General features: G+C 45.7%; 1 protein-coding gene across 4 annotated transcripts; it reads left to right on the plus strand.

Annotated features, from left to right (window-relative positions):
• Window positions 1-630: 630 nt before the first annotated feature.
• On the plus strand, window positions 631-11907 carry ZNF641 (zinc finger protein 641). Of its 4 annotated transcripts, XM_011987640.1 has the most exons (7): window positions 953-1057; window positions 1629-1801; window positions 3709-3917; window positions 4479-4570; window positions 6524-6653; window positions 7287-7400; window positions 8251-11907. In XM_011987640.1, the coding sequence occupies exons 2-7, from the start codon at window positions 1785-1787 to the stop codon at window positions 9003-9005; spliced, it is 1317 nt and encodes a 438-aa protein (XP_011843030.1). In that variant the 5' UTR covers window positions 953-1057; window positions 1629-1784; the 3' UTR covers window positions 9006-11907. The 4 variants fall into 4 exon arrangements, with proteins under 4 accessions (XP_011843032.1, XP_011843031.1, XP_011843030.1 ...); XM_011987641.1 differs by lacking the exon at window positions 1629-1801 and having other exon boundaries at window positions 934-1057; XM_011987639.1 differs by having other exon boundaries at window positions 1057-1801.
• Window positions 11908-12153: the final 246 nt, after the last annotated feature.

A 12153-nucleotide genomic window follows, 5' to 3' on the forward strand; every position in this document is an offset into this window, starting at 1 on the left:
TTTTTTAAGTCTACTAAATAAAAATTTTCAAAATTGTTGTAATAATGAAATAAGGAAAGTGAATGTGACTTGTAGGTTATAAACAGATTCTAACCGTAATGGGTTTACTCACTGTTTGTAGGCCCTTCTCATCTTTTCCAGTCAAATCCATCTTAATGCTCCAAGGTAGCACTATCCAACAGAAATATAATGCAAGCCATATTTGTAATTTTAAAACTATTTGTAGCCACATTTAAAAAGTTAAAACCAAGTGAAATGAATTTTAATATATTTAACCCAATATACCCAAAATATCAGTTTTTAAATTAAATCTTCTAAATCTTCGAACACATCTCTGTTCAGACCAGCCACATTTGGAGAGCTCACGTGTCACCTGCGGCTACGGCTCCAGCAAATTGGACAGCAGCCGCAAGGCCTACTTTAAATAGCAACCTGACTTCCCCTTAGGCAGAATGAGTGACTCCTCTTCAGTGTCTCTCAAGCCCTTTATCCTATTGTGAAAACTAGAGAGTAAGCTACTTGAGGAATTCCAGACTCTTGTCTGGAGAAATCACTCTCGGCCTCGGTCTGGCCTGTATCGGGCCGTTATGCAATTCCAGGTAACTGATGAACCCCTGAGGACACAACTCCGTGGGAGGCCCCGTAGCCACAGCGGAAAATGGTCAGTCTGGCAAGAGTGCGGGCAAGTGGCCACGGCAGGCTGCGATCCCGGTGCCCACCGCCCTCCAAGCGCCTCGGGCCGTACCCTCCCCAAGGCAGGGGGCACGGAGGTCCCGGGTTCGGCCAATTCGGGGGCGCCTCTGCCGCAGCCCCTCCCCGCTCCCACGCGTCTCCCTCCCACGCCCCTCCCTCCCACTCCCCGCGCCTCCGCCGCCGCCGAGCCCCGGAAGCGGGCGGGGATTTCCTGTGCCCGCCCCGCCCGCGCCCGCCGGGCCGCCGTCTCCGCCTGTCTCTGGCTGCGCCGGCCGCCGGCTCCCAGACGCAAGCGGAGGGCGGAGGGGAGGGGCAGGCGGCGCCCGGGAGGGAGGCACCGGGCCGCGGGCCAAGCCGACCGGGGGTGAGTGGAGCCGGGCTGGAAGGAGCTGCGGCTGGAGGGAGGGACTCCTGGCTTCCCGGGGCGGCGGGTGGGGGCTCGGTCACCCATGGGGGCGGGGAGGAGGATCGGCGCGGCTTCCGGGTTGCTGCCTTTCCCGGGGGTCTGCCCCGCTGACATTCTGTGCCCGCCCCTCGCCCTGTCTCCCCGTGCCCATCGCAGCTGTCAGGCCCTGCGGGCTTCCGCCGCTGTCACTCGCGCACAGGTTACCCCGTGGCTCCCTTTCTCTTCACTTGCTCATGCCCCAGCTAATGGGAAACCTGTTTTCTGACCTCACTTCCCCTGCTCCACTTCTGCCTTGCTCGGATTCTCTGAAATCTGACCCTTTCCAGGGGCACTGTGACAACAAGAAGGAGGGAAGAAGCAACCTTACCCCTGAGCAGGCTCCCGTCCCGCCCATGCCCCACCCGTGGCAGGGGCCAGGGTTCTCTGATGGACGGAGCACAACTCGTCCGTGTGCCCTTGGGCTACTCATTTTTATAACATGGCCCCTTTTCTGTTCATCAGCACTGGCTGCAAAAACTTCCTTTTGCAGGTCCCTTGCTACCCGTATGTGTGAAGAAAAGGGGGAAATGAAAGCCCTAGAACGCAGACTCCAGTGGGCATGGGATCATCCTGGAACCAGGAGAAACGAGGTTAGGGCTACCACCTTAACTGCCCAGGTGCTGGCTCTGCGTGAACATCTTAGGAAATGCAGGCTGAGGACAGGTACCCATCCCATCCTTTGCTGAGATTTTTGCTAGCACTTCCACGGATTTCTATCAGTGGTATAGAAAGGCTAACAGCTGGCCCAGTGGGCTCTACAGAAAGAGGCTTCCTATTAAGAGACTCTGCTACCTGGGGGAGATGGAGAAAGGGTTTGAGACAAGTGTCCAGATATGTAGTTAGAGGTAAAGCCTTCAGGGAGGATTTGCACAGGAGCTAGAGAACCAGAAAGATGGGATGAAGAGGGGGAATTAGTGCCCTGTGTGTTAAAAGTGGATACAGAGCTGGAATTCAGAGAAGAGAGCTAAAATGGAAGTTTCCCTTCATTGCTTTAGCAAAAATTTTCCTTTCTCATGAAAAGTCTCTGAAAAGGAAACCTCCAGGGTGCTCCCATGAGGCCCTGAGCCATCTTTGGACTTTTGAGATGAAAGGGGAATTTGTTTTTCCTGTGCATTGGCTTAGGGTTCCCACCTACCTCTTTTGTCAAAGACAAATAGGCAAGAAAATAGATGACTTGACATCTGTCATTACCTACCCTGGCCTTCAAGGTTCTTGCAAATGTTATTAAAAGGATGTAAGTAAGCCAGGATAGTTACCAAGTTTCTGACTGCTCTTGGAAGTCTTTCACGGACTCGAGTGTTTGGTTATTGAATAAGAATACCCAAAATATGTTGCCAAGCAGAAAGAGATTCTCAGATCTCAGATTATTTCTCTGCCATAAAGCCCTATCACAACAGAAGTGTGATCTATCATGCTCTTAAGATGTCCAAAGAAAAAGAAGAGCCCACTATCTGGTTTTGTACACTGCAGGATTATTAATAATTAAAAAATAGTAATAACCTAAATCTCTTCTCTTGCAATCAAGACCCATTTTTTCTGTTTGACCTATGTAGAGATAGAAGGGACCTCTGTTTTTATTCATTAGTAACATCATTCATCAGCCTTCTCCAGACCGAAAAAACTACATCCGACATTTTTAACTTTCCCAGTGGCTGTATTTCCCATCCCTTTCTTGACTTTCCTGTCTTCTGATGGACACACCCTGGCTTCTCCATATGCTTCTTTCAAACTGAATATATTTTTCTAACGAGATCTGACTGGTGCCTGACAAACAGGTTTGTTCATCTGGGTCATGTTAGCAGTACTTCTTCCCCCTTTTCCAGCTCTGGTTCAAACTCTTTCTGTTCCTTTTTACTTTTCCTGATTAAACTTCAGCTCCTCACTGACCAACAATTTCTCGTACTTGTTAGGGTTACTTTGGAGTCTTACACCTGCTTTCCAAGTTATTAGTTTTTCTACCGTATTTACTACCAGTTCTCATTGCCTTTTTGTTGAGGCTTGTCCCAAGTGAGGTACCTTTTGGCTCAGCCTCATGAAAGAGGTGTGTGCTCATGATACAAATACGCCCCTTGGTTGGGACTTCTACCTACAGTAATCATTTCATTCTAAACTGATGAGACTGTGATTTGTGGCAGAAAATCTTCTGTGTGATTACATCCATCTTGTTGAGTGCAGGTCTATGTGTATTTCTTCCTGTATGTTTCCAAACTGCTTACTTTCCTGTACTTCATGTGCTTGAAATTAAATGGATAGCCTTTGAATTTCTGGGACAGTTCTTTTTTTTTAAATGAACTTCTTCTAATCTTCAGGTATATTCTGTTTCCATCATGAGGTCCACAAAATACCAGTTAGTGGCTTTGCTACATAGCACCTGCCAATTTCTTAGTTCCTCCAGGAAGCTTGGTGCAGGCTCAGTTGATCGGAACACATCAAGCTTTTAAAGTTCATCTTCCAGCAAGCTCCTCCTATCTAGTTTCATCTATTATCCCTGGGCCTGTTCTTCATAACTCCCTTAGGAATATCACTCTTTTCCCATTTTCATGGGCATTGCTGATATGAATTTGTTCCAGGTCACAATTTGGGTCTGCAGCAAAAATGCTTTCAGAACAGACAGCAGCTCTGGGGACAGGATGGGAATCAATCAATGTACAGCTGGATGGAGCAGAGCCCCAGGTGGAAAGGGGAAGCAAGGAAGAGGGGCCATGGAGAACAGCACCAGGGCCTCTGGAGCACCTGTGCTGCGACCTTGAAGAGGAGCCACAGTCCCTTCAGGAGAAGGGTGAGAGCCCACAGTGTGTGGGAAGCACAGTGCGTAGTCTCCTAATATTTGTTCCAGAAGTAGGGCTAAAAATCTCCAAATTGCCATGGACTAAATAGCATAAACTTTACCAGGACCAGCCCATTCTTTTTGAGACCTGGTCAGAGGTACAAAATAGGCTTCTGAATTCAGCAAACCATACAACTGGGCTTCTCTTGTTTCTTCATAATTACTCCCTCCACATACAAATGCATAATTAGTGATACTGAATGAGGGAGATGAAGGAAATGACAGCAACCTGATTACTGTTGGATAACTCACTCAGTAAGCTGCACTTTACTAGATGAAAATTACATTCAAGTACTGTAAATTCAAACTATAGCTAGTCTAACTAAAAGCCATCTGATACCCTTTCAGAACATTTTGAGTGATGGCCTTCTCATCTACATTTACGCATTTGAGTTTTACCAGCGGGCATAGATACAGAAGCTGTGGCCCTTAAGCCTCTCTAAAATGGGGCCCAGGCCCTATTGAGAAAGGGTAGATAGTTATTCTCTAATGTTTCTTCTCTCTCCTCATCAGCTCAGTCTGCTCCCTGGGTTCCTGCAATTCCCCAGGAGGGGAACACTGGAGACTGGGAGATGGCAGCTGCACTTCTTGCAGCTGGATCACAGGTGAGCTCTGCTTCCCTTGGCCTCTCCTGTGGTCCCATCACTGGTGCCTTTGTATTGCTTTCGCAGCAGCCCATTGATGAGTTGGCTCACATGATCATCAATGGTACGTTCATCTTATAACTGAATAGAATCTATCCCTTTCCAAGGGATCATAAGACCCTTGGAAAATTAAATGGAGCCACAAGAAAGGGAATTCTTGAGGTTAGGGTTTTTTGGGGTTTTGTTTGCTTTGTTTTTTGTTTTTGAGACAGAATCTCACTGTGTCACCCAGGCTGGAGTGCAGTGGTACGATCTTGGCTCACTGCAACCTCCACCTCCTGGGTTCAAGCAATTCTCCTGCTTCAGCCTCCCAAGCAGCTGGACTACTGGCACATGCCACCACACCTGGCTAATTTTTGTGTTTTTAGTAGAGACAGGGTTTTGCCACGTTGGCCAGGCTGGTCTTGAACTGCTGACCTCAGGTGATCTGCCCACCTCAGCCTCCCAAAGTGCTGGGATCACAGGTATGAGCCACCGTGCCTAGTCAAGGTTAGGGTTTTTAATGGATGGCTGTGTTTGTTATCCACAGGAGGATTTTAAGAATAATTACCTTCCCTTAGGAAATAAATCTGGAAAGATTAGGAAAAGAGGACCTGAAGAAAGCTTAGAAGAACCTAAAGTGGAAGGATTGGGTGGATGATGGAACATTTACAGAAAAGAAGAGGAAGAAGGATATAAAGAGGGGCAGAACCTGGGAGGAAAATAGGTTTAGATTCAGAAGGCAATAGGAGAGCTGTGGAAAGCTAATAATAATAGTGTTAGTACTAATAGGAGTACACCCCCAGAGTGCTTATCACGTATGCCATTTTCTGGGTGCTTTATGTATATTAACTCATGTAATTCTGAGAACAGCTCAAGTTATCCAATTTTACAGATGAGAAAATGGGGCAGGGAGAGATTAAGGCACTTGTGTAGGGTCATGCTGTGAGAAAGTGGCAAAGCTGAATCACTTGGCTTCAGATTCTGAGCTCCTAACCACCATACTGTGCTGCCTAAAAATATAAAGATATGGCCAGGCATGGTAGCTCACGCCTGTAATCCCAGCACCTTGGGAGGCCGAGGTGGGCAAATCACGAGGTGAGGAGTTCGAGACCAGCCTGGCAACATGGTGAAATCCCGTCTCTACTAACAATACAAAAAAATAGCTGGGTGTAGTGGTGGGTGCCTGTAATTCCAGCTACTCAGGAGGCTGAGGCAGGAGAATCGCTTGAACTTGGGAGGTGGAGGTTGCAGTAAGCCGAGATTGCGCTACTGCACTCCAGCCTGGGTGACAGAGTGAGACTCCGTCTCTAAATAAATAAATAAATAAATAAAAAAACAAAGCAAACAAAACCCCAAAAAACCCTAACCTCAAGAATTCCCTTTCTTGTGGCTCCATTTAATTTTCCAAGGGTCTTATGACCCCTTGGAAAGGGATAGATTCTATTCAGTTATAAGATGAACATACCATTGATGATCATGTGAGCCAACTCATATCTTTAATGCTGTGGCAAGGGAGGCAAGAAAGAATGTTTTATCTGTAGCATTTTGTGCTGATAGAAAAGGCAAGGTCCAGTGGAAGGAGGAGGAAATGGTACACAATTTCTTCTTCAAAAGAGTAAGGCCAGGGAGAAGTGACTGAGTAGACACCTGTCAACAGAGGGGGTGATGAGTTTGTGGTGCCTCCAGCTTCTCATGGCCCCACTTGGGAAATTCCTCCAGTAACATTACACTCACTCACTCCTTGACCATCTACCTTCACTCCTCTCCTCATTTCCCCTTTACCAAAACTGTGTGCCCTACCCAGGGACTTCTGGGCAGCTCTTTTCTCAGATCATTTCTCACCCTCTCTGCTCTACTAAATTAGCCTTTCATACTGAATCACATTTTCCTTGAAAAACAGCTGCTGACAGAAGATGCTACATTTTGTTTCAGGGCCTGGTAACCATCAAGGATGTGTCACTGTGCTTCTCTCAGGAGGAGTGGCGGAGCCTGGACCCCTCTCAGACAGACTTTTATGGAGAATATGTCATGCAAGAAAACTGTGGGATAGTAGTCTCTCTGAGTAAGCATGACCTTCTCCAGCCACTAGAAGATTATACTCTAGGAGGACAGAGCCATCTGCTTCAGGGCTATTGGATAGTGTCTGTCTAGAACCCCTTCTGTGGCAGGGAATCTGTCTATGCTTCTGCCAGAGAAAGAACACTAGGGCCAATCCCAAGAGAATGAGAGAGTAAAGCATCATTAAAAATAAATAAATAAAAAAGCAATTGATGCTGAATTGTGGAGTACAGAACTTGAGGTTTTTCTTGGTTGGGAATTAGGAGGTTCTCACAAAGCAGAGAGAACTGGAACCGGGTCCTTGTAAACTTGGGAACCATATAGAGGAAGACAGGGATGCAGGGGGTAGGACTGTTGTAGGAGGACTAAAGTGAAGTTATGCCCAGAAAGGCCAGTTGGGCTGGAAAATCTGAGTGGAAGAAAACAGGTTCATTGGGAAGGAGAGTGATTTTCTAGGCAAAGAGGGACTTAACAGAGATGGGTGGGGGAAGAGGTTGGGGTGGGGAGATGTTTCTTTCTTGACCTTCTTTTGTCTAGAGTTCCAAACAATAGGAAACAGTTTTTTGTTTGATGGTTTCAGAAATATAGAATTGCTGTTGAACTAATTGACAGCTCTGTTTTCCTTCCCCACGAGCAGGATTTCCAATTCCCAAACTGGACATGCTTTCTCAACTAGAAGGAGGAGAAGAACAATGGGTCCCTGACCCCCAGGACTTAGAGGAGAGGGACATTCTGAGGGTCACATATACAGGTAAGAACCTAGAATAGGCTTTCAGCCATTTCCTTCACAGTTCAGGGCATCATCATTCCATGTTCGTCTCATCCCTACTCTGCCTCAGAGAGTTCCAGAGACGAAAGGTTTAGAGATCTTTTTCTTCAAAAGCAAGGGAGCGTAGCAGCATGGTGTAGTAGGCACTTTGTGGATTGGAATTCTGGACTGTACTTGTGGGACCTTTGAAAAGTAATAAAACTCCCTTTGGTTTCTTCATCTGTGAATTATTGTGAAAATTAAATATACGAATATATTAGAATATTAGAACAGAACAGTGCCAAGCACGTAATAGGCACTCAATAAATGTTAGTTGTTGATATTGTTGTCAACCTCCCACCCATTTCAGGAATGCCTTGAGGATTGCTGACAGTTGTCATTCAGCCAGTGACAATTGCAGCACATTCTGTAACCCTCTCCATCTATGCTTAGATAGAAAGATGCTGATTAATAGTAATATATAGTAGTAAATAAATAATGGTAATAATAACAATAGCATATACCATTTACTAAGTACTTAAACTATGTGCAGGTCCTGTGCTATCTATCTTATAACCACCTGAGAGAGAGGTATTTCTTCCCATTTTACAGAAGAAATGAAGGTTTAGAGACGTTAAGTGGGAAAGCTGAGATTCCATCTTGGGTAATCTGCCTCCTAAGCCTAGGCTTTTAACCTCTATATCTGTTGCACTATCTTGTACGACATTAGACTATGTTCTCTCAGCCCTTCTGGGGTCAAGTCTGGGCGCTGGCAGGTATCAGACAACCTCATTTGTGACTTAGGAAATGTTGTGACTCTTCTCTTGGGGTTGGTATTTCCCCTTCTCCACAGGAGATGGAAGTGAGCATGAGGGGGATACCCCTGAACTAGAAGCAGAACCTCCCAGAATGTTATCCAGCGTTTCTGAAGATACTGTTCTCTGGAACCCAGAGCATGATGAGAGCTGGGATTCCATGCACAGGAGCTCCAGAGGAATGCTCCTGGGGCCCCCTTTTCTTCAGGAAGACAGCTTCTCAAACCTGCTGTGTAGCACAGAGATGGATTCCCTGTTAAGACCCCACACATGCCCCCAATGTGGGAAACAGTTTGTGTGGGGCTCCCACCTTGCCAGGCATCAACAAACACACACTGGGGAGAGGCCCTACAGCTGCCTCAAGTGTGAGAAGAGCTTTGGGCGAAGACATCACCTCATCAGGCACCAGAAAACCCACCTACATGACAAGCCCAGCAGGTGCTCTGAGTGTGGTAAGAATTTCCGATGCAACTCCCATCTGGCCAGCCACCAGAGAGTGCATGCAGAAGGCAAATCCTGCAAGGGCCAAGAGGTTGGAGAGAGCCCTGGCACAAGGAAACGGCAGCGTGCCCCACCTGTGCCAAAGTGTCACGTGTGCACTGAATGTGGGAAGAGCTTTGGCCGAAGGCACCACCTTGTGAGACACTGGCTGACCCACACTGGGGAGAAGCCCTTCCAGTGCCCTCGCTGTGAGAAGAGCTTTGGCCGAAAACATCACCTGGACAGGCATCTGCTGACCCACCAGGGACAAAGTCCCCGGAACAGCTGGGACAAAGGAACATCTGTCTTTTGAAATCTGTTTCCACTACAGCTATGGTCAAGTCTTTCAGCTGGTGCTACTAGGAGTCACTGCCAGGGCTGCCGTTCTTCTGAACCCCAGGGGCCAGAATCATGAGCCCTAACGCCATCCCTAGAAAGATGAGGTCCCAGCAGTGGCCAGAGCATTTCTCACCAGTTCTGTGAGATAGCACATAAAAATAGAGTTCTTTGGGCAAAACTTTTGGGAAGCAATGCATCCTACGTGGGCTGATATTCAGCCTGAGCCATTCTCGAGAGGAGAGTGGTACTGGCAGTTTATGGCTGAAATCCATTCTGATTTGTTGGAGTCTATGCTATACCAATTGTTAAATATTTTGAGTATCACTTTTGCATACTGTTACTATTTTCTCTCTATATATAGAGAAAGGCCATTTTAGCATAGTAAAGGCTCTGAAAATTTCTGCAGTAGACCAAACTGAAGATTCTATTAATGCAGTGTTTCCTAAATGTATTTGACCTCAGTATCCTTTCTATTTGCATCCCACAGAACTGGTGACTATGAAACACTCTGGTGAACACTGGGTTAGAGAGTAATGAGGAAATGAGACTTAGTGATCAGGCGTCCAGAGCCCCTCCTTTTATCCATATGAAAGCCAGCGGGGCCAGGCCTTGTTTCTGTGTGGGTCTGTCTGCCTTACTCCAGTCAGCGGTATATACATCTACACCTCTCACCCTCACCTGCTGAAAAACATAATAACCTTTTTACCCCTTATTCCTACTCCCTTCATCCTGCACATACATATATCCAGCTGAGAAATCACACTACAAGGCTAAGAGATGACCTAATACCCCCAAATAACCCAGGTCCACACAGAAAAAAAAAAAAAAAAAAATTATCCTCTTGAGCAGACCCCTCTCTCCTCTTGACTGTCTTTTTGTGTCTTGTGTATTTGTGTGCAGGGTCTTCGAAGAGAGCATGCTATGTGCAAACTGTACAAGCTAGGTTTTCTAGGGGCTGTGTTCTGGGGATGAGGGTAGTGGGGATTATATGGGTTTCTGTTTCAAGACAGGAAGCAGTCTGATTAGGGAGCACTAGTGGAAAGGGTTAAATGACAGGTTAAGTTGTGGGAGTTGAGTACAAAGCTTTCCCAGTTACTGCTGAGATCAAGACAGTTGTGAATGTGTGTGTCCTAGGTCTGAATCTCTGGGCTGCAGGTTGCTTTTAACTGGGCAGAGAAAAGTCTGGGGAGGTGAGCTGTTTCTTGTTGATTTCAGGCAAGAGGCACAGAAACTTTGTATTGACTGGGGATTTTGTTTTAAGTGCTGGAAAATTAGAGCAGGAATTACCATGTTTGCAAGTTGTTGCCATCACTCTTGTTTGACTTTGCCTCATCAAGGGGCAAGAGTTATTCTTGAAGATCTCATTCTCCCAGAAACAGAACTTTAGGGGAAATGGCTGTGGCTTAGCTTTTCAGCTGATGCAGGGTAATGAGCTTTCTGGTTGGTTTTCCTTCCATTTCTGGAAAGATGTCCACACTGAGACCCTTAACTCTAGGACTTGCATAAGTATTCTAGCATCGTTAGTTGGTGATTTTTTCTCTTTATCAATGATTGTGTTAATATCAATCTTATAACTTAAAAATCGTCTTGTATGCAAGAGCAGTTTGGTGTTAGGGAGGAAGAGGAGCAAAGTGGGATATTTTCTTTTTAATGCTTAGATATTGTTTCTTCCCTAAGATGTGTTTCGCAACCACAATTGGTGGAGTGAACCAGAGAGGCAAGAGGAAGTGAGTTGCAACAATTTAGTTTAGTGACTGTGCCTTTTGCAGGAAAAACTGGGTGAATCACAGCTCCTCAGAGTCCTAGACTCAGTTAGAATTGAAGATAGACTTATTTTGCTGACTGGGCTTCTTAGAGTTTATGTGACTTGAGCAGCTTGGCCCCTGCCCCCTGCTACTCTGAGCAGCCTTCCTTCTTCCTGGAATGCACTTCTCTTGTTTATGATCCTATGAATAAGGCAAAATGGCCGGCCTTTGTAAGGCAGGTCTTGCCCTAGGTTCTCAGAATCAGGAGCATTTTAGGATCAGTATTAGGAAATGCCCCAGGGAGTAAGAAAGCATTGGGTTCTGATAAATCTGGACTCTGCCACTTCTTTTACTCTCCCTCTTTAAGACTAAAAGCTCTGCATAAGCAATGGTTCAGAACATGTCTTGGGTACAGACCTGTTGAATCTGACAGAAACCAGAAACGCACTTTTGAGAAAAAGACATTTGTAATTCACTCAGTTTTCCATACACATTTAGCAGGTTCAAAGCCTATCTGTGGAATCCCTAAACTGCCTTCAAAGAAAGGGAGTTACCCTGATCTAAAATGGTCATTATATATTTGTGTCAAGAGGCAAGGGTCACTAAATATTTTAAGGATTAAGGTACCAGAGGCATCAGTGTATAAGGATATAGTCTGGTCTTTAATTATGACAAGGGTATTGATTACATTCTACTCTCTGGGTTTCAAAAAGATCTGACATGCTGACAAATCCAGCTCCTCATAAATCTTGTTTGAAGGACTTGTGGGAAGTGGTATTCCTTACTATTAGATCACGCCTCTTAATAACTACATGTTAACGTCCAGCCTTTTATCTGTTTGAGTAATTGTAGGGATAGAAAGTGAAGCCCCCAGAGTTAGGTGCAAGTATAGCACCCAGCTGAAAGGCATCATGAAGTCTAACGACCTTCTACAGAAGGGGCAATCCTTTGGGTTATTTCTGGTGTACCGCTGTCTTCTCTACCTCGGTCCAACACCACCTCCCTTGGACGAAAAATAAAACAAGCAACAGCTATCAGATGAGTGAATAGATTTGGATGATTTTTCCCACAGGGAATAAGCCTCAAATGTTCATGTTTTATGCTGTCCCCTTTAAAAAGAGTCTCTATGTTCTCTTTGGGCAAAATGTAAAACAGGGACATCCATCTTCAGGAACTTGTCACATTTTTCCATCTGTGATGCCTCCACCCTATTCTGAGTATCCTCCCCTTTCCACCCCAACATAGCATCTTTCAAAGAATTCCTTGCACGGGATAATGTATCCCAAAGTGTTAGCTTTTCACAAGGCTATTTACACTTTAAGCCGTAGTTCTCACTGTAGAAGGAAAAACTTTTCCTTTGTCAAAGTAATGTTATGG

This window comes from Mandrillus leucophaeus, unplaced genomic scaffold (assembly GCF_000951045.1).
Source record: "Mandrillus leucophaeus isolate KB7577 unplaced genomic scaffold, Mleu.le_1.0 Scaffold313, whole genome shotgun sequence".
Classification (NCBI taxonomy): domain Eukaryota; kingdom Metazoa; phylum Chordata; class Mammalia; order Primates; family Cercopithecidae; genus Mandrillus; species Mandrillus leucophaeus.

Bases quoted from the DNA above. Each gene is read 5' to 3' on its own strand.
- ZNF641 (XM_011987640.1), top strand. The intron at 3,918-4,478 runs GTGAGAGCCCAC...TCTCCTCATCAG, and splicing joins ACAGTCCCTTCAGGAGAAGG to CTCAGTCTGCTCCCTGGGTT. The intron at 7,401-8,250 runs GTAAGAACCTAG...CCTTCTCCACAG, and splicing joins TCTGAGGGTCACATATACAG to GAGATGGAAGTGAGCATGAG.